This window comes from Brienomyrus brachyistius, chromosome 3 (assembly GCF_023856365.1).
Source record: "Brienomyrus brachyistius isolate T26 chromosome 3, BBRACH_0.4, whole genome shotgun sequence".
Taxonomy (NCBI): Eukaryota; Metazoa; Chordata; class Actinopteri; order Osteoglossiformes; family Mormyridae; genus Brienomyrus; species Brienomyrus brachyistius.
In genome coordinates this window covers 23,414,257-23,437,756 of record NC_064535.1, presented here as the reverse complement: position 1 = coordinate 23,437,756, position 23,500 = coordinate 23,414,257, and the positions used below count along the sequence as shown (strand labels likewise).

Below are 23,500 nucleotides of genomic sequence, written 5' to 3'. Positions count from 1 at the left end.
TAGGGCACTCCTATGGTTAGAAGACATATGGATGGAAGGATGGATGGATGTATGAATGGATGATAGACAGACAGGCGATAGATAGATCAAACATTGGGGAAGAGTATGAAAAACACATAATTTAATAAATATAATGCAGAGAAAATGGGGTTCTAGTTTTTCATGCTGCATAATGGCTCATAGAGACATATCTTTGTAATAAATATTTGTAAACTTTGCTTCCATTAGATTACAAAGAAGCTCATTTCAACCCCCCCCCCCCCCCCCCACTGCACTTTATAAAAATATGTGTTTTTGTTAAGAAATAATTTGGTCCACAGATAGCTTACATTAGTGATTTCATGTTATGAGCGGATCTTTTTTAGGAACTCAGATTTGTGGAAAAGCCATGAAGCTCCCCCACAAAAAAAAAAAAAAAAATTAAATAAAACAATTCGCTAGCTTTTAGATGGAAACGGTCAGTTCGATGGAAAAACAGAAATCGGTTTACATTGAATTTCAAACTACATGATATAAATAAAGAGAATAATATTACAGCACGTTATTATACAACGTAATCGGGCTATATTAAATCGGTGCATTTAGGAGGACACAATAATACGGACAGCAGCATTTTACAGAAACTGTCGGCTGCCAAAAGTAGACGGGCGCTCGGCAGTGCGGCTCCCAGCTCCGCGTCTGCCCCCAGTCCGCAGATTGGTTATCGCGCCGTCACTTCAGCACCATGTGCCGCGCCGAGCGAGCAATCAGCGGGCTCCGTGCCGTGCCGGTGGCGGAAGCGGCGGCGCCACGGCACCATGGACCTCGCAGGCACCGTGCTCTCTTCGGACGGAGGCACCGATCGCCAGCCGGTCCGCGGAGCCGCGCCGGCGGCCACACGCAGCGGCAAGCTGGAGCAGGAGAAGCTGTCCGGGCTGGTGAAGAGCGTCCACAGGAAGCTGCGCAGGAAATACAGGGAAGGTGAGCGAAGCAGGAACTCGCTGTCTAATGCTCGCAAGCAGGATATTTAACTAGGCCTCTAAAAATAAGATGCATTTCTTGCGGAAAACAGGGGCCCTGCTTTGTGTTGGCATCTACCGGCAAAATGTGAAATCTAACCAAATAAAGTGCGGCGCTCGTAAGGGTGTCTGGCTGCGATAAGTCAGTGTTAATTCATTATACATTTTAGACAGTTTCAGCTCTTCGTCAAGGAGGTAGATATGCACGGCTGATCAGCAGCAATTATATGAACATTATAAATGGTTTGCAATTTTGCCGAATTACGAAACGGAAATTTGGAAGATCCTAAAATACAACTCGGCATTCTGAACTGTTACGGACATTTTTAGATTCTTGCAAACCGCTTTTTGACATTTAAAGCATTTCAATATTCAGTGTAAATGACGTGTTGTCATAATAGCGTGTATTTGGCCGACTTTTATTGTATTGAGGATGGTTTACCGAAACCATGAAGATGTCATAAGTGTAGATCTGTTTGCATATCCACGACATGGTAAAGTCAGAACTGTTGCAATTTTGCACGCAGAAGAAGAAATGGTGCATATTACTTCAAATGGGGGGATATCCAGTAATTCACAATACAATGTTGTGTGTGCTTTTTTTAAGTACGTAAAACAAGTTTTTTTGGCCGCAAGTAGCTTCAGTGGAACTCGTATGGTCTTAGTTGAAAAAACAAGTGTCATGTGTTAAAGTTGCACTGTTAAGGACATTTTTTTTTAATATAACCCAACCCCGTGGTGGTTCCAAATAACACACCCAACCCTTCCTCTCCATGTATGAATTCCCGACAGCAGCTGTTAGTTTATTTGCTGCCGTGAAGTATGATAATCCTGTATTGCTTAGGAGAAGATTTGTTAGATTGCTTTATCAGACCTGAAAAAAACTGCTGATGTGTGGAAGCTTTTTTGGATCATGCTGGGATGACATTTCACTATTAATTATTTACCTGCTTTGATATAAATAACCACCTTTCCGCAATGTAAGTACATTATTACTGTTGTTGATTATGAAACATATATACTTGATTTGAGGTAGAAATTAATTTTCGGTTAGTGGTTCTTGTTTAATGATCCCACTGTGTTACAGTCACTCTGCAAACTGGCAGTAACATTTTGTGAACTATATTCATTAAAGAACTTAATTGGCCTTTGAGCTGAAGGTTTCCAAAAAGTGCCAAAAATACCTTTTGATGGTTTTGTGTAAAAAAAAAATGGGTTAGATGTCTGAATGTACACTGCAGTGGCGAGGGATGATAGTTTTGGGTTTGTGGGACATTTGCAGAGGTATGAGCTTCTCGCAGGCTGAAATCCACCTCCCACAAGTGCGTATTTGGAGGTAAGGATGTAGAGGACTGGAGAGCATGTATTCTTCTGGTGGTTACTGTTCAGTGCTGCTGGGATGGCATACTGGGAAGTGTGGACGAGATTTCTTGTGCTTGGTCAGCTACTGTGTGACATTGCCTCTGAGGCCACTTTTTATCCTTGCTGCAGGTTCTCCACGGTTGATGGCCTGCGATGGCTGGGTCAAGCTGTTTAAAACACAGTGATACTTAAGACTGTTTTGGGGAGACCTCTGTGTATCTCTGGGTTTAGCATGTGTTCTGAGAGTGGGGTCATGCTCTGTGTTCAGAGAAATAATTCAAGAATTAACATTTCGCATAAAAATTTTATTATCTAATTGATACTTGGGATCAAAATGGTTTTGCATGCGGAAGAGCGGGTCTCCATTGGTGTATGTGTCACTGCGCAGAGTCAGGTAGGTGGTGGATTGGGGATGTGTGTTTAAGAGATATCTACGGGTTTGGCACTGTGTTGCGGTCTGTCGGCGTGGGGGGGGGGTTGAGCTGCAGGTCATCCTGGGGGAGGGGAGGTGGGGCAAAAATCAGACCAGGCTGTCATTTCATGTCCCAGATTATTTACTTGTTTACCTGATGAAAATAAAAACGCGGGTTTTCCGGAGTGATTTTCCATTCGGGCCACTTCTTGGGGGTAGAGTGACACTGCAGGCCGGGGGCTGCCAGCCGGGGGAGTCGATCAGAGCGGCACCTGCTGTTTATTGGTTGGGATGCCATTGGGGAGTGTGTGTTTATGAGATGCCAACGGACTCCCGCTGCTCCATTCGGCTTGTTTATAACTCTCCTTTCCAGCACGCTTAGCGCAAGACGTGGCCATGCGGTACGGCAGACTGAACATAACGATGCAATTAAGTGTAGAATGAGCATTACAGATGGACTTCGAAGGCTTTAACATTAATATTATAATACGCAGTAGCTAAATGTCACCGTGAAAGACTGAGGCTGATTAGCAGATCTTAGGAGAAGTGGAAACCCTTCCTCAGGGTCTGGCTATGAACGGCACCCACCACCCCGACCTGGGCATCGCCGTGTCTCCAGAACCGGACCAGCTGCCAGCGCCGCTTGGATGATAAGCCAGCGGGTCCCAAGGTCCCGCATTTATCTCCCTCAGGATAAAAGCTGGTGCCTAGTTTATGCTCAGACCTTCCAGAGATAAAGTCATACGTAGGCTTCTCCTGCCGGCAGCGTAAGAAACGCTGATAAACACGTAGCAGGTCTGGCCTGGGAAACCGAGGTGGTGGATATTAGCAAGGAAGGGGAACGCCTGCGAATTGGAGCACGGCGTCTAACCTCGAGGCCCATTCCATGTTTGGAATTCTGACCTTTGGTATGATCCCGCCGTTGGTACAGTAATCAGCCGTTCAGGCATTAACCTGATGATGAAATTAGCTTTTATCGGTGTCCATATATACTGATTATTAATACTTCATCAAACCGTCATGTTATATCATCGATTGACTTTGTGCCCATTAATCAGTCATTCATGATTAGGGACAATTTTTCTGTTAAACCTCAGCCGTTGTGAAAACTGCCTTCATAACTGTGCTTTGGCATCTCGGCAAACTTCCATGTGTCAGTGAGAGATATCTGGAGCTCAGGAACTAGCGGCAGACTGACTAGCCTTCAGGTGAGCGTTGGCCTAAGGTAACTCTTCTCGCTTCCTGTCAGTTAATTTCGATATTCTGCCTCTTAAGTTGTTTCCTGTCAGTTTTCTTTTCTTTGATATCAGACGGCAACCTTTTAACAGTTCTTGTCACTTGCGACCTGCCCTTTATCGATTAGTAATTTTTGCTCTCTGTTTTCTATCGGCACGTGGATTACATATTGTCAGCGTCTGTTTGCTTTGAGTAGGTTAAGTGCTGAGTCAGGAGACACAATTAGCCTGATGAATTAGTGTCTGTGGTGAAAACATGCCTGGCAGAATCTCTGCCTCTTTTTTTTTGGGAAAAAGTAGAAACATTTAGGCCAGTTCCCTCTTTTAGGCTTCTGACCTACATTACCGTGTTTTGTCCTGTGTCCTGAAAGCAGGCCTCTCGTGTCGCGTTGTCAATAAGAAGCCTTAAGCCACAGTAAGGCCTGACTCAGGTTATCACATGCTCCAGGAAAAGCTTACGAGTCACTACGGATCTCTTCTGGGGCGATGGCTGCCTCGGGCCGTGACAGACGCGTTATCGAGCCGCTCGTTAATGTCAAACACCCACAGCAATTCGTTTTATTTTGGGTACGGCAAAGATGAATCTTCAGCTTAATAAAGTACGCTAATGAAGCTTTTTTTTAATTAAGCGGAACCAGGGTAGTGGCTGCATTTCGAATGAAGTCAAAATGAATATTCCCTCCTGTTTCTATCCACCATCTGTAATATGTCATCGATAGTGATCTTCTGTCGTAGGTCTGTCCTTTGACTGCTGATTTCTTCGTGATGTTAGAAACTGTTGATACCTGAAAAAAATCTGGTCTCTCACGCTCACTCTCGTTTAACTCACCGTTGTTTAGTACGGTCGGCCACTGGCGAGGCTGATGCCGCCCATTTTCATGTCGGCTAGTCTTGTGTATCTGGTAGAGCTCAAATTGACTGGCTGAGGCGGTATCATGGGCAGCTGTGGTCCTCGTTTTTGTAAATGTGTGTATTTGCGGAGCAGCCGTTTAAGGGGCATACATATAACAGAATGTGTCCCCTTCCCATAATGCCGCTGACCTTATTGGCATATGCAGATCGACACGGTGATTGCATTGGCAGGAAACGAGCGTGTTTTTCCGAAGCAGGAGCGCGCTGTGGGTATTCCTGCTGTGACGGGAAGTCCCACGGACGCTTTCAGAAACCACCTCAGGTGAGAGGAGTGGAGGGCGTCCCCTCTTTGTCACTTTCTGGACGGAAGCCAGCATACCCGCAGCCTGCCGTAAGGCTCGGCTCCGGATCGTTCATGGAATTACGGAAACTCGGATTTGCATGGTGGTGTTCTGCGTCCTGTTTCTGTCTTCAGCCAATATTAACACTTCTGTTTGCTCTCTGGGGGGGGCATTATGAATTTAAATGACATCTTTCATAATTAGATCTAATAGACGGGGGCCTTAGTAGTGCTCTTTAGCAGAGAACTAGATTCCAAGGGCTCCAACCCATCTGCATGGAGGTCAGAGGGTCTGTTGTCCTACTTGTTTGGCACTCAATCAGGGTGACTGGCTATTTTTTTATTTTTTTATTTAGTATATTAAGCATGTAGTCTAATTTTGAGCTGCTTTTTGCTGGCTGTCCTCCTGCCTCCAGCAGCTCCTCTGACCATTTTGATTAATGCGATTTGTAGAAGATCCCGTAGAGTGTCAGATTGATGGTGTAGCTAATGCGCTTCTCAGATACAGCGTTCTGTATGTGAGCTCGCGCATTTTTTCTGAAAGTTTAAGGAAACCTTTTTAAAACCTCGGATTTCGCTCAAGAGCCTTCGGAATGCCTGGTTCCTTTAGAACCTGTTGTTATTAGCTTGGGCTAATAATGAGTGTTTGCTTTTATGCTGAATATCAATGATGGGAAGTAATGTCGTGCTGATACCATCCATCCATCCATCCATCCATCCATCCTTCCTCTCCCAGGTAGCCCAAGTTAGGGAAACTCCCTGAATGGGAAACCATACAATCATTACGAAAGGTTTAGCATGTTAACCTCTAATAATGGCCTTAATTCATGCCAGTTGGTGGTGAATTTATTCAACATGCATGTGGGACAAGCTGTATAAATATCAGTAAGATAAGATTAGCTGGACTTAATTGATCACAAGGAAAATTTGATTTTCTCTGATGCACTGTTTCTCAACCTAGTCCATGAGGACCCCATACCAGTCCACATTTTTGCTCCCTCCCAGCTCCCATCCCACCTGTACCAGGTATTCAGTGTTCCTGATTGGCTCAGGTGCCCGAAGAGAAGCAGGCATTCTGCCCTCCCTTTCGGTCAAAGACCAATCAGATTCAGGAGAGCTGAGTGACAGCTGATATTATTATTTTTTGACTGTTTCCCACTTGTAATTTTTATTATAACTTTTCCCTTTGTAATTTAGTATTGGTGACTTTATAAGGTAAGCACCCAGTTCAGCCAGTGGCTTTATAAGGTAAGCACCCAGTTCTCCTTGCATGCAAATAATATTCCTCTCAGTGAATTTTCTACTCAGGTTTTCTGCTTGGAAACGGGGAAGCATTAGAAAAACAGCGGCTCTCCTGGGTCTTGCCGCATGTGTGATCTTGCAGATCCCTTGCGGTTGGTTTTGAACCGGGCTGCGCCGCTTTGGGCTGGATTGTGGGAGCTCGGCCAGGGCCCTGGGGGTGGGGTGTGTGCCACCCATGTGTTTCTCCCTGAGATGCGGTAAACTCCGATAGGTGGGCCGTTGCCATGGCCTTACGTCGCCTCAGTCCTCCGGCATCTCGTCACGCTCCACTCTGGCCCGTCGTTGAAGCTACTCTGAATTGACAGGCCTGGCCTCCAGCTCAGGACCTTCTAACTTCTCTGGCTGACTTAAATAAGCCATTGGCTTGTTAGCTTATGCAGGTTCTGTGTGTGACAGTGTTTCACAGTATTTCACTGCTTCTGTACGTAGATGTATGTGTGAACTCTTTGTATAACAGTAGATGTTTTTGTGGCTGGTTTTGCATACCTGTAGTGTGTGTGTGTGTGTGTGTGTGTGTGTGTGTGTGTGTGTGTGTGAGAGTCTTTCTATATGGATGTCTGCATGTATGGCGTTAAAAGCACATTCAATAATTACATTTTTTGTACGCCTGTTGACGTTACAGTTCTACCTGTTAAAATAAATTAAATTGTTAAAATAATAAAATTGAAATCAACTCTGAGAATCACACATACTGGAGCTTTTTTATACCCAGCACAACTGAATTTGACCTGCCAGTCCATTCCCACCCCCCCCCCCCCCCCCCCCCCCCCCCCGACTACCAGAGGGCTTGCTTGCTTTACGAAAACAAGACGTTGCACAGTGGCCCTTTTCAGGAAAAGCCGCGATTGGATGATAACTTAAGCATGATCTGGTCTGCTTGGCATAGCTTCACGGTATTCATGCTCCAAGACCTCGCTTGTTTGTTCTCCTCCCCGAAGCTGTTGTTGCTGCTGCTGCTGCTGCTGCTTTTGCCATCGTTGGTTTTATTTCTGAGTGTTTTCCTGTTTGCTCGTGAGATTCCTGCACTTCTTGCTGCCATTTTCATCTCTTTCTGCTCCTGCACGCCTGCTACCTGCAGAGGAATGGCACCTCGGTCTTACCCTTAGCAAAAGGACTCTGTCGTACCACGTCTGGAAGGACTTGGCGTGAGCGAGGCTCGTGGAGACTAGTGAGGGCAGATTTTGCCCACCCGTTTGTCTGTCTGTGCACCAGGAATTCTGGGTAAAGGAGTGGCGAATCTGGTTTTGAGAAGAACCTTTGTCTATGTTTGTGACTCTTCAATGCAAGTAGGTATAGAATGAACAAATACTAGTTGGCATTTGCTTTTATGGGGTGTGTGCGCTTTTCTTTTGCTTGCCGTAGGATTGCATACTCAACTCTTGACTCTTTGGGGCATGGAGTATCCTCGTCACATTTTTCGTGACCTTCGGGGAGTTAAATAAGGAGCGTGAATCAGGCTGAGCACAAGATTAGGGAGCTGAGTCGATGCAGCAGGTTCACGACCGAGTTCCCCGGTGCCGGGTGTCTGTCTGTCTAATTGGCTCTGTGTATAAGGCTCTTGGGGCAGCCCAACAACACACTCCCAGAGGGACAGAAGAACTTACACAAGTAGGACATTGTCATTTGACTTTACCCCGGTAAACTGTACTCACTTCTGGTTAAATAATTTTAAAATAAGCTTTTTCCTGAATATGATATCTTGCTATACATTTCGAAAGCATAGACGTTACTTTGCTGTATATTTCTGAGCCATTTATCTATAGTGACTTTCACACTTTGGTAAAGCTGGGTGTTTTAATGACGTGTCTGATACTAAGTACCTGACCAAAGGATAAGTAAGCACTCAGAGTCTCTGTTAGGTGCCATCCCCAAGTTTTGTAATATTATAACCCCACTACACCTGCAGCTCGCTATGGTACACTGTCTGATCAAGGCTTGAAAGATTTATTTATTTATTGCGGCTGGTTTTCTGATTTCTTCTCTGCCGTTCCCTGTACTGCAGAGCGCATTTGCATGTTGGGATTTATGTAGCTGTTGGTTCTTTTAATTCTGTCCATGTTTTGTATATCGTTAGTCTAAATGTGTGAGGTGTGGTCTAGGACTTCTTTAGTCCAAGATTATTTTAGGATTTTTCAACTTATGGACCCGCAGTGTTCTAGTGAAGTTTCTAAATGTGACAGTTTAGGTTGAATGGACCATCTGCTGGGTGTTGAGAAGTTGGGGATGGGCACTGCACCTGCTGGTGGCACTGGTGCTGCCTCGGATGTGGATGCCGTCGCTGAGGTGGTCGGTCGCACTGAGGGTTTTCATGGCAACGTCGCTCCTGCCACACGTTGCTAAGGGGTGGAGACGGTTACCACGGTTTCTGCTCGGTGGGAGGTGAAGCACGGTCCTTTCCGCTAAACGTGGTTTTGGCTTTCTGTTCCTGTAGTGGGAGACTTTGAGAAGATCTGGCGGGAGCATTGTGAGGATGAGGAGATGCTCAGTGAGTACGCCGTGGCGATGAAGAACCTGGCCGACAACCACTGGGCGCGGAGCTGCGAAGGCGAAGGCCGCATCGAGTGGTGCCGCAGGTGAGCCCGTGGTACGACTGAGAGGTCGCCATGAATATATAACAACATTCAGGCTGGCCTCCGAGGCAACGACACACCCTGGCTTTGATTGGCTGAAATCCGGGCAGTGACACATCCCGGCTCTGATTGGCTTAAATATGGGCAGCGACACACCCCGGCTTTGATTGGCTGAAATCCGGGCAGCCCTCCTCCCCGCTGCCTTTCTCGAATGATTGGACTCATTGTCCCAACAAGGTCATGATCGTCTGCTTTTAATACCCTCTGCTCCCACATGATAAATATATGTTAAGACGTATTTTCCTGCTCTTTGTATGATCTGTGTTGTATCGTGACTTTTAAAAATAAATTCTGGCTGTAGTAACTGGGTTGTTTTGTACTTTTAGAGGTGACTGCTAAGAACAAGCTTGGGTGGAGGTTTATTTTTAATTTTTGCTTATTAAAGTTAGTGGTTATAGTTTGCGGTTCGGCCTACAAGCAAAGCTGACATAGTGTAGCTGCAGGCCATCCTCGCCACCCCCATCCCCGCCCACCAAGACCAAATTAGTGGGGGGGGGGCTAATAATGTACTAATGAGCAGAAACTGCTCCGAAAGACAGATGAATTTAAATACTTCTTAGACAAATGGGAAATTTATTTCTTAGGACATAAACATTTCCTTCCCCCCCCCCCGTAAACCTTTCCACCCAAAGATTTGCAGAAGATTTCTGGCCCCTCCGAATCCTTCTGGCGGGAAACGGCTGCATTGCTGCCGTCCCACGATGCAGCTGAACTGCGTAGAACTCAAAAAAAAAAAAAAAAAAAAAAAGAAATATTAACGCTTGGGGAATAATGGCGTTATTGATCTTATGAAAATAGTGAGAGCTGCTGTTGTGTAACTGGCAGTCCTTCCCCCACCTCTGTGCCAGTCCATGGAGGAGGCGGCTTATCAGCGTAGAGCAGCCGCGTTATAAAACGGCATTAGTGAAATCTGAGGGGATTGCCCAGATTGGCTAATAAGGTCTCGTTCTCATTTGAACTTTTTAAAAGCCTTCATTTGAACGTAAACAGTCAGCGATGCCGTTAGTTTCTGATGAGGCCGCTGTCTTGCCTTATGATAAGCATGGGGTGTTGCCAGTCTTGGCGGTGTGGGCTCAGTGGTGCTTGTGTTCAGTAAGTATATCGAGATGTGACCTTTGAAATATGGAAGGACGGTGGGAACGTACAGATGTGCCGCTTCTCCTCTCTTGATAGTCACTAATTGTTAATGCCACTCCCTCACATGTCATAAAAAGTAATTTATTAAATGTCAGAAACAAAAAGCAGTGTGTGTAACCTTACACAGTTATGCTGTCCTGAGACCTCCCAAAACTGCAGACTGGGATTTGAACAAACAACCCTGGACATGTGAGGCAGTGGCGCTGCCCCCTACTGCAAATATCTAATTATTGATAGGAAATCACTGAATTGCTGCGTCACCAGAGGTGGAGATTTCAGGTCCAGAGAGTACAAATACAAACTAAGATTTTGTTTCAGTCAACCAGTTCAGTGCTTTGTAACTCTTTATACTCAACTAGTTTGTTGGAACAAAATCTTGGTCTGGATTTGTACTCTCTGGGCCTGAAATCTCCACCTCTGTGTGTCACTAAGCCCTTTAATTGCTGTCTCAGGGCATTGTAGACTCTGAGAAATAGATCCGGCTCTTTCCAAGTCAGGTCAACTCAAATCTTCTCTTCATTTCAAAATATGCTGACGTGCAGTGAGACAAAATAGGGTTTATCTGAGACATTAAAAATGGCATTACACAGAACATGGCAAGGTAGACACACTAGACAATAATGAATAAATATACAGCTTCTTCCCAGGTTACGATGGGGTCATGTTCCGATAAACCCATCGTAAGGCAGAAATATCGTAAGGTGAAAATGCATTTGCAGTACACCTAACTAACGAACAGCATAGCTTAGCCCAGCCTACCTTAAACATGCTTAGAACACTTACTTTAGCCTACAGTTGCGCAAAAACGTTAGCGCAAAGCCTATTTTATAATGCCGAATATCTCGTATAACTTATCGAATATTGTACTGAAAGTTAAAAATATTTTGCCATCTTAAAGTCGAAATATCTTGACACGGACCATTGTAACCCAGGGAGTGTCTGTATGTGCTGTTCATAGTGCAACTTTTGACTAAGGCTGTGTAGTGGGTTTAATTTGTACATTATGTCAGTTCTAGAAATGTTCATGTGCGCAGCTTACAGTGCATGTGGAAGTGTGAAGTGCGTGTCTGTGTTACATTCTGTGACACAATGCATGTGCCCTCACGCACCAGCGTCTGTCAGGAGTATTTCCAAGATGGTGGCATGAAGAAGGCTCTGGATAAGGATGCGAGGAGTGCCCGACATGCACTGGGTCTCACAGCTTCAAGTCTGGCTCGTCAGGACAGCGCCCCCTGCAGGTACCTCCAGAAAAAAAATCCAACCTGACTTCATGGTTATTTTTATAATTATTATTAATAATAATTTTATTTTAGCTCATCAAAGTAGAGGTAGTGAACTTTTTGTGGCATGAAAGGAATGAATAGTTTGAATATTTCAAAATAAAAAAATATATATATGCAGGTATGCTACTATCTTAAAGGATGCTTAAAGCTGATGTGTTCTGCCTTGGTACCTTTAAATTGAAGCGAAGCGTCAAGTTGCAGTGATGAAAGAGTGCATGTTATTTTTTTTTCAGTTCATCAAGTATTTAAAGCAGCAAGCATTAAACATATTTCCAAATTATAGTATAACTTTTGTAGCTATTGTAGTTCTTTTTTCTTCCGTCTCCAGGTTAAATCCAGAAGGAGTTTATGTCCCCCCCCCCCCCCCCCCCCCCCCATTCGTTTACCTGGGGATGGTCTGACAGTGTCGCTTCTCTTTATGCAATATTCAGACGGGATTAAAATAGATGGAGGATCTGTAGCATGTGGGTGGGTGGGGGCTTGCGGCTGGCTGTGTGCGCACATCTCTGCACACGTACACCTTTATACACACTGACGTGTGCGCACACACACACACACACACGCACACACACACACACACACACCCATGCTAACATTAGCTGCATAGCTAATGCAGGGAGAGGCTGCCCGTGTCGTGCCTGCCTGACTGAGCAAGGACCCGAATGCAAGGACCCGAATGGGCGGGTGCCGGCATTTGAGGGCCTCGCGGAGGAACGCTGGCTACGTGAGTGTGTGTAACGCTCTCTGACGGCCTGCAGGGCGGCCCGAAACGGAGCGAGTCGACAGAAGGCCTCTGTGGGATGAGCAGGGGGCGGCGAGCAGTGGGAGTCTGACCGTTACGGGCGTTAGAAGAGTAATTATGATTTGTGCGGGGAAACCGGCGACGTGCCTGGTGCATATGGTGACGCTGTGATTCAGGGACCACTGCAGTTTCCCCCCATGTCTCTAGAGGGCATGTCCACACCCCCATCACAACGCAAATAAACCAAATTGGGGCAGGGCTGCGAATTCCATTCCCAATTCATAATCGTCCACTGAAAATAAGCCATTAGTAGCCGAAGATCACGCCGGGTCTAGTGTCAATTCTTGCCAACTTATTCCAGCTGCAATGTGTTTCTGATAAATACTTTTCCTGTGATGTGAAGTGTAGCACGTGCTCCCAACGTTCTCCTAACGTTCTCCTAACGTACCCTCAAATCTTCACCCAGGGGCATATTAAATAGGACTTTACCTTCCTCTTTGTTCGGTCACGGTTGCTGATTTGCAGCCAAAGCTTTTGTGGAGGAAATTATCGGGTTGCATGACGACGGCCAATGAGAAATCTTTTTTTTTTTTCTTCCCCCCTCCTTCCTGTGAACATCAGTCATTAAATGGCCAAATGAACATTAGAGTCCTTTTCATTGGCCCTGTAATTATTGGGGGGGGGGGGGCGGGGGGTTTAGTCCTCACCTCTGTAATGATATGGCAGCGTCGAGCTTTTGAAAACGTTCTGTTCAGGCCGCCTGGGAAGAGGAGCGTTGTTTTGCCGGTGGGGGCCTGACGCCCACTCTCTGGCGAGGTCGCCGTTCAGCCGTGGGCTGACCGAGTCGCACGCGAGAGGGTCAGCTTGGAGAACAGCGGCTCCCCATTGGCTCTGCGGCGGGGGCTAGGGGGAGAAGGAGGGCGATCCGAGTGGCCCGGCTCAGTGTCGCATGTTCTCCAGCGAGCTTTAGCCCGGTGTCCGTTTAGCGAGATCCCGGGCCGCTCGCCTGTGTTTGGCACGGACGGCCGCCTCAGATGTGCTCTTCCCTTATCGTACGCGTCTCTCCCCAACGCCTCGGGTTGACTCACACTAGTGGGCGTCTGACATTTTTATCGGGGCCAGCGATGAGAAAATGAAAGCTGCTCGACGCCCCCTCCCTACACCCCCCTCCACCCCACACCGCTGACATCACTCTCAAAACTAATTATTGGTACCTATATTGTGATATTATAGTATATGAAAGATTTACTGATTCATCACCCTTGTAACACATTTAAGGGTAAATATCTCTCTTCTCTACCTTTTGAACTAATTACTTTTTTTTTTTTTGCAAATTATTGCCTTGTCTTTGCTGTTCGTCTAGCTGGTTCTTTATTAAAAAATTTTATTAAAAAAAAATAAACATTTTGGGGTAAACATTGAAGGTCTGAAAACCAGTGGGACAAAGCAGTTTCTTTTCTGAGTGAATGGATACACACCGTGAAATATCTGATTTGCTCGCTCGCTCTCTCGCTCTCCTGGTATACAGAAGCAGCCAGCTGAATAAGGCAAAGGAGCAACACTAACGGTTTAGAGAAACTGACTGAAAGCTTCTTGATGAAGGAAGACAGCAGGGCCAGAAATGATGGTGATGTAGAATGAAGAGTTTTGATACACACATGCAGATAAGAGACTCTACATGATCGCCCTAGAGAGAGAGATCCATCTCTGTGTCCGGCGCCCCTACCGGTGGGATCCATCCTCATTGGCTGCTGCAATGTATGACTCTCTGAGCCCCACCTGTTTTAAACGGTCCCCTAGAAGTTGTTAGGTGCCGAAAAGTGTCCTTTTATTCTGAGTGGAATTATGATGCTGGGCTTACTACAAGGTGTATTTCATCAAGAAATAGCTTCCCAGTCATGATTATGGTGCTCCAAGGCGTAAACCATAGTAAACCTTACAATGATGTGCAGTCCCCCATGGGGAACTCGTACGGGATTCACCGGCTATCTTTGGATTGGATTAGGGTAGGAAACCAGTGGTGAGGAGAATCCATACAGGGATCCATACAGGGAGATGCTGAGAACACTTGTCTCTCAGGCCGGCTGCAGATTCAATTCAATTGATTTTTATATAGCGCCTTTAACGATAGTCGCTTCAAGGCACTTGATGTCAGTGTATGGTAATTCTTTACTGTATTAATACAGAATAATACATGAAACAGGGAAAAGAAAGAAAGCAAGAAGATGATAGAGGAGAGGAATCAAAAACTCCCAAGTAGGGAGAAAAACCTCCAGGGGTCCAAGGTCAACTGTTCATCCCACACATGGGTACGACATCCTGCTGGGTGCCGTTTATTTTAACTAAGCATGGCATCCCTCGCCTTTTGGCCAAGGACCGGGAGTCAAGAACGTGCTTTTAGGTTCTTCATACAGATGTGAACAGCAGCCAGGATGAGATGGCTCCAGCAGCAGGGAACAGAGGCGCGTCCTCACTGCCTTTCTGGGCCTTGAAGCCCTCTCCCCATGTTGACCTTGGCTCACCTCATGGGCTTTCAGTGTCCAGTAACCGTCCAGACTGTTTACAAAGTGATATGTAGCCTTTATTTTTTATTTACCACAGTTCACCTTCCTGACATCAATCCTATCTGTTTTTATTGACCGGCTGCTGATGGTACTGCTGTAACGTTTGATGTAGTGTGAGGATCCTGTCATCGCCGCTGTTTTCCAAACCCGCCGACGAATCCAAACTATGGGCCGTCCTCGCTGGTATTGAGGCGTTAAGACGACGGCCTTCCAGCTCAGGCTGCTCGTGTTTCTCTCTGGCTTCGGCAGAGATGTTTCTTACGCTGAAGACGTCCTCCTTCCCGTGCAGGTAACCCGCTGACTGGGCATTTAGTAGATGTGCGGGTTAGGGTGGATATCCTGGACTTTAGGTGATGAATCCATTCTGCCGTCTGTGCTTTATACCAAAAATATAAGCTGTTCTGTCTGCCAGCCCCAGATCACACATCCAGACGTCGCTGTAACCTCATTTCCTGTTTTCTGCTAACCTGGTGTGTTTCCCCTTGTGCTAAATCCAAAATTATTTTTTTTAATTTTTTTTTTCTTTCACCCCCCTCCCCCATCTTGTTAAACCCAGGTGAAGTGCCTCATTCCATCCTCCGCTCCTTACCTTGCTCGGTTTTCCGTCCCACCGTGAGCAAGTCTCGTGATGCCGCAGTTTACGTTCAGGCGTACACACACGTCCCGCCTACTGCCCGTTTATCATACACGCGGCATTAGCGTTTTAAAAAAAGCCGTAATCCGGCTCCCCCTTTTTTAAGTAACCCGATCTCGGGCCTTGTCTGTTTTTCCAGCAGCACTGATCCTGTTCTGCTCGCCCACGCCGTGTTTACTGCCTACGCACATCCCCCCCCCCCCCCCCCCCAAAAGACACTGAATCGCTATCGGCTTCCAATGACATTTCTCATCCCGCAAAGCACGAATGACTAAAAACACGCTTAATCATGCAGCATTTTAAAAGCTATTGTGCTTATGGTGCAGTGAAGGTTGTCATGGTGACAGTTCATCTCATTTCCTCATTTTGGTCTAATTACCCTGAGTGCTTTGAGCTGACTGGGAGATTTTTCCATCCATCCATCCATCCAACTTCTACCTCACTTTCCTGGTTAGGGTCACTGGGGGCCAGGAGCCTTTCCCAGGCTGCACTGAGCACAAGGCTGCGCTAAACCCTGGAGGTGAGGACCTGGAACATTTGTTTGAGTGCAACACCGATACCTGCTTGCAGATCTTTGGAGGCAAACAAGTTAGTTGGTGATTTTGGTGACAGACAGAGTGCTTTCAAACCAGCTGGGTTTCTCAGATGCGTGTGGTAGTTAGTTAGGTCTCTGAGTGGTCATACCTTTTGTCACTAGGCGGAGACTTTAACCGCCACATTGATACGGATGGAAACACCCCCCCCCCCCAGCACCAAAACTTAATGGTTTATTCCTCAGGGAGGCTTCTAGTGAATATGCACGGGGGGGCAGGATTCCTGTTTACTTCTTACTTTTCGATGTGGCTCTTGTTTAACAGGGGAATTTATCAGTGACAAGGTCTTTCCATTTTTCCCCTTTACCCTCATCTTTTTTTACATGTTTAAAGCACGGGCATGAGCCTGACTGTTACCGTCAAAGGCGATCTTTATAAATTAGGGTTCTCTGTTTTGTTCAGCTAATCTTTTTTGCTTCACATCCTCAATGATGGTGGCAAACTCATTTTTAATTTTGATGGCATGAAATGAAGATTAAACACAATAGCAGGACCAATGAAAGGTTGATGTAATACCAGGAAACTGGTGCAGCCTAAAAATCCATCGATCCGCACAAGCGGAGAGATCACAGCACCGGTCAGAGCGAATCGCATCATTTCTGGGGTGCTGGAAATGGATGTCCATTGGTCCAGACCTGAACTGAAGCCCCTCCCCTGACAGGATCTGACCTCTCATGAGTCTGGCTGTGTCCGCAGGGCGGGGCTTCTGTTTGCTGTTGGCTTCAGACGGCCTCCAGCCTCCGTAAGAATCTCCTTCACAGTGTCTAACTGAGGTGTCTCTGCTTTTCGCTGCCTCTTTCTCCAAGGTTGGACCAGCAGTCGGGGAAGATCCGCTTGCTGGACGTGGGAAGTTGCTTCAACCCATTCCTGAAGTTTGACGAGTTCCTCACCGTTGGCATCGACATCGTGCCGGCAGTGGAAGTACGAGCCTTCCACAAGCACTCATGTCTCCCTCCCCTATCTCCTTCCTTCACTTTTTCGAGTAACCGAAGTGTCATATTCCGTTCAATCTGCACATTTATAATTGAAGATTAATTGTTACATACCATTACATCACCCACTGCCATTATTCCTAAGAGGGGAAGTATTAGTATTTGAAAGGTTGTATCTGGCTGCTGTTATATGTAGAGTTGGTACATGTGAATATAACTCTGCGGGGGGGTGTATTATGAGACGGCCTGCTGATTAATGTTGATGGAAGATCATGTGAGGCGTTTTGGCTGGGAAACACTCCAGCAGATGCTAACTGATGTTAGGAAGTCAAACCTGGAAGGGGGGTAGCTTTGACTGATCCAGGATCAGTTTCATATGTAGTCTACTGATGCATGTGTAAGTTACTGGCTGATACATGCTCATAGCTTCCAGATTAGGCTCCGAACCCCTGCGACCCCCGCATAGGACAAGCAGGGATGGATGGATGGACGGATACCCTTTGAGTTCTTGGCTGAACATCATATAGCCAGCATCAATCAGACCTCGCACCTCCTGAGGTGTAACTTTGCTAAACGTCCCTGTAGATAAAGCCCATTTCAGGCCTGTCATCCCGCCCGCTGAGTGATCAGAGCACAAGCTCAGGTGAATTATTTCGCCACGGCCATCGACCCAATAAGTGGACTTTCGCAGTGAAGCACCACACCTGGTGTTCTGCAGTTGAGCAGTGTCCAGCTGCTGGCGGAAAGCTGGTGATGGATGCAGGAAGATGGAATAAGGTCACCTGCTCAAGTTACCCTGGATTGTAGTAGCCAGACAACATCCGTAGCTTTTATTTATGTCTCATAAAAGCAGAGAGAGGCCCCAGGCTTCACCTTGACCTTGTGCCGTATAAGCAGGAGTGGGTGCAGTTAGAGACCCAGATGTATCTCCTGCTCATACAGTAGCATTCACTGAAATCCGTCACTCAGGCTTGTACATTTCCGCTGGCGAATTCTCAAATCTGATTGGTCGGAAGGGTGTTGGTTAATTTTCCATGACTGCACACAAAGTGCTGGTCGGGTGAATCACTGCAGTAAATCGGTGCGCGATTATAATCTATAATTCTGACTAACAGTACTTCAAATTCTACGCGAAGAACACAATTTAAAATGAACAGAAATGCTTAATCGTTGACGGAAGAGAGTAGTTCTGCAAATAGTTTTTGGGGTCATGAACGTGAAAATAATGTGTTGGTATACCAAATATGTGGTGATAAATAGGTTAATGCATTCCAATGCATTATATTATTTAAAGGCATTCCGCCATTAGCTTGGTAGAAAAAAAATATATATATAACATAATATAGAAGTTCTGCCTTGTGCCCATAGCCTCTGGGATCCGTTCCGGACCCCCCATGACCCTGAATAGGACAAGCGATTTCAGAAAATGGACGGATGCATGGAATATGAAAGTTAATTATTAGTAATTGGTATAATACAGAAGGAGGACCTTTGGGTTAATGCTATAAAAAGTGGCCCAAACTGGTGTGAAATTATTTGCTTTTGTTTACATCCATTTTGGTTGTTTTCATTGCTTAGCTGAGAGTTCAGTTCTGAATAACTGCATCTCCGGGCCACGCCTCGACGTTCCGGATTGCTCCGTCTGAGCTTCGAGCTCCGTGTGCTTGGTGAGGCGTGACTGCTCGCCTATTCCTGGCCTCCTCGTCTGGAGGATCCTGCTGTCTGTTTAAAACACCCATTAAGTTCCTTTAAATCCCCTCCACAAGCTCCTTCAATGAGCTGTGAATGGGAGTTATTTTTAAACTTTTCGGTGTGTGGGGGGGGGGGGGTGCTCCATTAATGGCCTGGCCCAAACAAATTGGGACATTCACCGCGCCCAATGGTCCCAGGCGATTTGGGAGCTGCAGACTTTGTAGGCAGCGGCTGAGTTTAAAACCCGTGGTTTAATGTGGGACTGAGACCGTCAGACCAGAGAGGGCGCTCTGTGTGTGTGCATGCGTGCATTTGTGTGTGTGTTTCTGTGTGGTTCTGGTATACATTACATCATGGGGAACAAGTGACCCCACAGAGGGATAAAAACTTATTTTGACGTAGTTGGATAATTTTTAATATCCCCCACAAAGAGAAATTCAATTTTATAAAAATCTGTGACTGTAATCAAGAACCTAAAAACCAAAAGGCTTTTGTATTTTGTTTGGTTAAGCTTAGGGCTGGGTAGGGGTTAGGGTTAGGGCTGGGTAGGGGTTAGGGTTAGGGCTGGGTAGGGGTTAGGGTTGTCACTTTTGGGGTTGGGGTTTTGCCCATAGAAATGAATGGAAAGTCCCCACAAAGATTTCGGTACAGGTCTGTGTGTGCGGGTTTGCATAAATCACATTTGAGGACCAAATTGTCCCCATAGTGCCGTAAAACCTGAAACTTCCTTACTTTTGGGGACACTTCTTCAGGTCCCTATTTGCATAACCTCAGTTTTATAAAAATCTGTGAATGCAATCAAAAAAGTTAAAATGCCAAAAGTCTTGTATTCTGGTTGGTTACTTTATGGTTAAGGTTAGGGCTGGGTGAGGGTTAAGGGTGTCGTGATTGGGATTAGGGTTTTTCCCCATAGAAATGAATGGACAGTCTCCATTTAGATGTGTGTGTGTGTATGTGTGTGTGCGCGCGCGCACCATTGACTGCAGAAACTTTAATAAAAGCCTGAATTAAATCAGTGTTTTTTTTAAAACCCCCCCATGTCCCCCCACTTCTTGCTCAGATGTGTCCCACGGTGTGTGGCGTGCGCTCATGACACACTTGGTCTCCTTACATTCTGCGTGTGCCTGTTCGTGAGCCAGCTCGCCTGCTGTCGTTTCCGCGTGTGGGCGGCTCGTTCCCCCTGTGACTCCACACCGCACCGGCCCCCCCTCCTGGCTGTCGTCAGCGCCGCGCCACAGAGCTTGGGGTATCTGACACTCGGCTTTGATGTGCTCCATGTGCTAATTAGCGATGCGCACATAAGCCGACAAGAAGCTGTGACGCCACTCAGATTAGCCCATCCTGCCCCCCCCCCCCCCACCTGAGAACCTCCGATCTCTATCCAGCCTGAGATTGGAAGGGTGCGCAGGCCAATCCGAGCAGTACCAGTCACCACGTGGTCACAAGTCAAAGATGGGCAATGCTGTTGTACCCTCAAACATCAGTAATCAAAGTTTGAGGTCATTGGTTCAGCGATGCAGAAGTCATTTGGCGCGGCTCTGTGGGTTAGGACTGTTTGTGATCAGAAGGTCGCCATTTCAAATCCTATTGTTAGCAGAGTGATGTCACTATTGGGCTCTTGAGCCAGGCTTTTAACCCCCAGTTGATTCCTGGGAGTGGCGGACCCTGCTCTCTCACATATATGTCAATTTATACCAGGGGTGGGCAATCTAATCCACAAAGGGCCACAGTGTACAGGTATGCTGGTTTTCCCCATCAACTCCCTAATAACATTACAAAGTAGGGGACTGATTGGCTGAAGAGTCCTCACACCTGGCTTTGAACAGCTGACCTAAAGGTTAACTCAAAACCTGCATACACACCGGCCCTTTGCGGATAAGATTGGTCACCCCTGCCTTAGACAAAAGCATGTATTGCATAAATAAATGTTATTTGCTGTCTTCTTCTGTATTTTAACTAAGTCAATAATTAATCAATTAAGTAATTCCCTGTATACCCACCCCCATGTGTCCCCGCAGAGCGTGCACAAATGCGACTTCCTGAATATGCAGCTGCAGCCGCCCCTGCAGCTGGCACCAGACGCAGTGGATGCCTTTCTGCAGCAGCTGCGCAGCCCCATCGACGCGCTGCCTGCGCAGCTGTTCCACGTGGTGGTCTTCTCGCTGTTGCTGTCCTACTTCCCGTCGCCCTACCAGCGATGGATCTGCTGCAAGAAGGCCCACGAGCTGCTGGCTCTGCACGGGCTGCTGCTGGTGATCACACCAGACTCCTCGCAGCCCAACCGGCATGCGCTCATGATGCGCAGCTGGCGCGTGGCCGTCGAGTCGCTGGGCTTCAAGCGCTGCAAGTACGTCAAGTTCTCGCACATGCACCTGATGGCCTTCCGCAAGGTGTCGGCCGAGACCACCAGCGATCTGGTCAGCCAGAACTACCCCGAGATGCTGTACATCCCCCAGGACTTCAACAACGCCGAGGAGGAGGAGGGCGGCTTCTCGGACATGCCCACGCCCGGCCGCTCCGACTTCGAGGACGACCAGTTGGCGCGTGGTTTTCATGAGCTCCCCGACGCGCCCTATGACTCAGACTCTGGGGAGAGCCAGACAAGCTCCGCCCCCTTCCACGAGCTGGACGACCCCATCCTTCTGCACAGTTAGGGCCCTGCGAGGGGCTGGGGGCATACCTCAGCCACTCGTAGCCGGCCGCTTTGCCAAATTAACCTGCTGCGTGTCCCACATTCTGTCTTTTAGAAAGTGATGCAGATTGTACCAAGAGATGTTTACAGGAGTGGCTTAATCATCCCCCTCTTCTTCCTGCAGACTCAAATAAACATACAAGCAGATGGATAAAAGTGCTTTTTAAAAGGAAGGTGGATTGCTTTACATCTATGTAATTAGTCCGCTCCCCTGTGTTACTATCTTCCTTTCAATTTCAGGAAGAAAAAGAGAAAAAGCCTTGTATGAACTTTGCGAAAGTTAGTGATGTGGAAAATGTACGTGTGACCTGGATTGCTGACGGGTGTCTGCTGCCTAAAAGCCAAAAAACTAAAGCCACCCCCCCCCCCACACACCTTTTTCTCATGAGCCCCCAAGGCGGGGATCTGACGTAGGAAGGCAGCAGTGACCCAGGGAGGGGTGGTCCCCCACTCCTCAGCGAAGTCGCGCTTGTTGCCTCTCGCTCTGTTGAATTTTTCTTCACAGACGCCGTCGGGCTGTTCGCTTCTGAACAAAATGGTGTTGGCCGTTTTATAGGCGACAATACCCTTTTTTAAAAAATGTGATACCTTTTAGCCGCAGGACAGTTTTCAGAAACGGTGATTTTGTTTTTTGTTGTTTCTTTAATGATTTGGACTTTTTTTCCGTAGTGACTTGGCAAGGCACAGAAGAATCGAAGCATTCCAATTTTGATCAACTGCTTTTTTTCCAGGCTGTTTCACTGGATGAATCAAATGTGTAGCTTTAGGTAACAAAGAAATCTTTAAAATGAAGTTAGCTATTAACTATGATCATTTCTTGACGTCTTTTGCCTGTTTTTCGAAAGAGTCATATCAGTTTGTCATATCTCAGAATACTGTAGCTCTTGACTGTAGTGTAGTGATGGTATCCATATCAACATTCAATGCTTTTTTTCTTGCCTCGACGGCATTTGAAAATCTTTAACTGCATTTTCATGCAAGATGACTTATCAACCAAAATGTTTATTTCCCCCCCCCCCAACCTGAATGCTTTTCTGCGGACGGCGCTGTGTCATGGCGTCAGTGTCTCGTACTTCTTTGAAATACTTTTTACCTCAGTGAGGTTTTGCACTAATACTCAGTCTGGTCTCAGTGATAGCTAATTTTGTTTTGAAGTGCATTTCAGCGAAAGCTTGTTGTTAAAGAAGTACAGTACTGCGAAGTTGTAGGTTAGTTTTGTTCTTAATGACACTAGCTAAGTTGTTGTTAACGTGTTTTGCACTTGTTCCGATATTACCACAGAACTCTGAAGCTTTGTGTGCGTGTGTGAACTGGTCTGTGATATTTAGCCTTCTCCCCCCCCCTTTGTAGGGATTGAAAAATATGACACGAGTGTAATAAGAGGAAATGGCCTGATGTGATCGGAAAAGTCACTTGTGACGGTTGCCTAAGATTTGACGTTAACGATCAGGCCATTCTGTAACGTGCCTTTCAAGCCTGCAGTGTTTCTCTGGATTAATCCGAGTTTCCCCTGTATGGTTTCTGGTGGTCTTCTCGAACCGGACAGTTTACTCACGCAAATGTAACCATTTAAGTGATTTCTTTCATCTGGGGCCCATCTGTTGGACTTTGGGTCACTTGTGGATGGATGTTGTCTTTTTGAGTGATGAGGACATTTCACGATGTAATGCCTTCTGTTTCCTGGGGGTGGGGCCGTCTAGACTGGGAGTGGTTTTATAGCGATGCTCGCGGAAGGGTTTCATTCACACATTACTTTGTATTAAGGTTCCTGTTTGGTTTCACTATGTGCATGAACTCCATGCGTAAGAGACTGTGATTACCGCAGGGCACTGATGTGCTTGTAGTATTCAGTGTTTCTTCTTTTTATAAATGACTGTGAATGCATGATACTGTGTGGTTTATTGTCTTTGATAAAAACAATGAACAATGTTTAATAGAGAGCATCTGCATTGTAGACACACATCATGGGGTGTGGGGGGCGTGAGGGTGTTTATGATGGGATGTAATGAAGTGGCCAGGGATCGTTCACATCCCAGGAGGGCCCCTCTTGTAATAGCGTACAGTATTGACATACAAACCTTACATTGCACTGGGAAAGTC

General features: G+C 46.5%; 1 protein-coding gene across 4 annotated transcripts; it reads left to right on the top strand.

Annotated features, from left to right (window-relative positions):
* The first annotated feature begins 645 nt into the window (after positions 1-645).
* bmt2 (base methyltransferase of 25S rRNA 2 homolog) lies at positions 646-23,284 on the top strand. Of its 4 annotated transcripts, none has more exons than XM_049008614.1 (5): positions 646-960; positions 8,933-9,074; positions 11,381-11,506; positions 16,891-17,005; positions 20,727-23,284. In XM_049008614.1, the coding sequence occupies exons 1-5, from the start codon at positions 798-800 to the stop codon at positions 21,360-21,362; spliced, it is 1,182 nt and encodes a 393-aa protein (XP_048864571.1). In that variant the 5' UTR covers positions 646-797; the 3' UTR covers positions 21,363-23,284. The 4 variants fall into 4 exon arrangements, with proteins under 4 accessions (XP_048864571.1, XP_048864574.1, XP_048864572.1 ...); XM_049008617.1 differs by lacking the exon at positions 646-960 and adding an exon at positions 983-1,978; XM_049008615.1 differs by lacking the exon at positions 646-960 and adding an exon at positions 2,899-3,680.
* The last annotated feature ends 216 nt before the right edge of the window (positions 23,285-23,500 follow it).

Bases quoted from the DNA above. Each gene is read 5' to 3' on its own strand.
- bmt2 (XM_049008614.1), top strand. From the start codon at position 798: ATGGACCTCGCAGGCACCGTGCTCTCTTCGGACGGAGGCACCGATCGC. The intron at 9,075-11,380 runs GTGAGCCCGTGG...CTCACGCACCAG, and splicing joins CGCATCGAGTGGTGCCGCAG to CGTCTGTCAGGAGTATTTCC. The intron at 17,006-20,726 runs GTACGAGCCTTC...GTGTCCCCGCAG, and splicing joins ACATCGTGCCGGCAGTGGAA to AGCGTGCACAAATGCGACTT.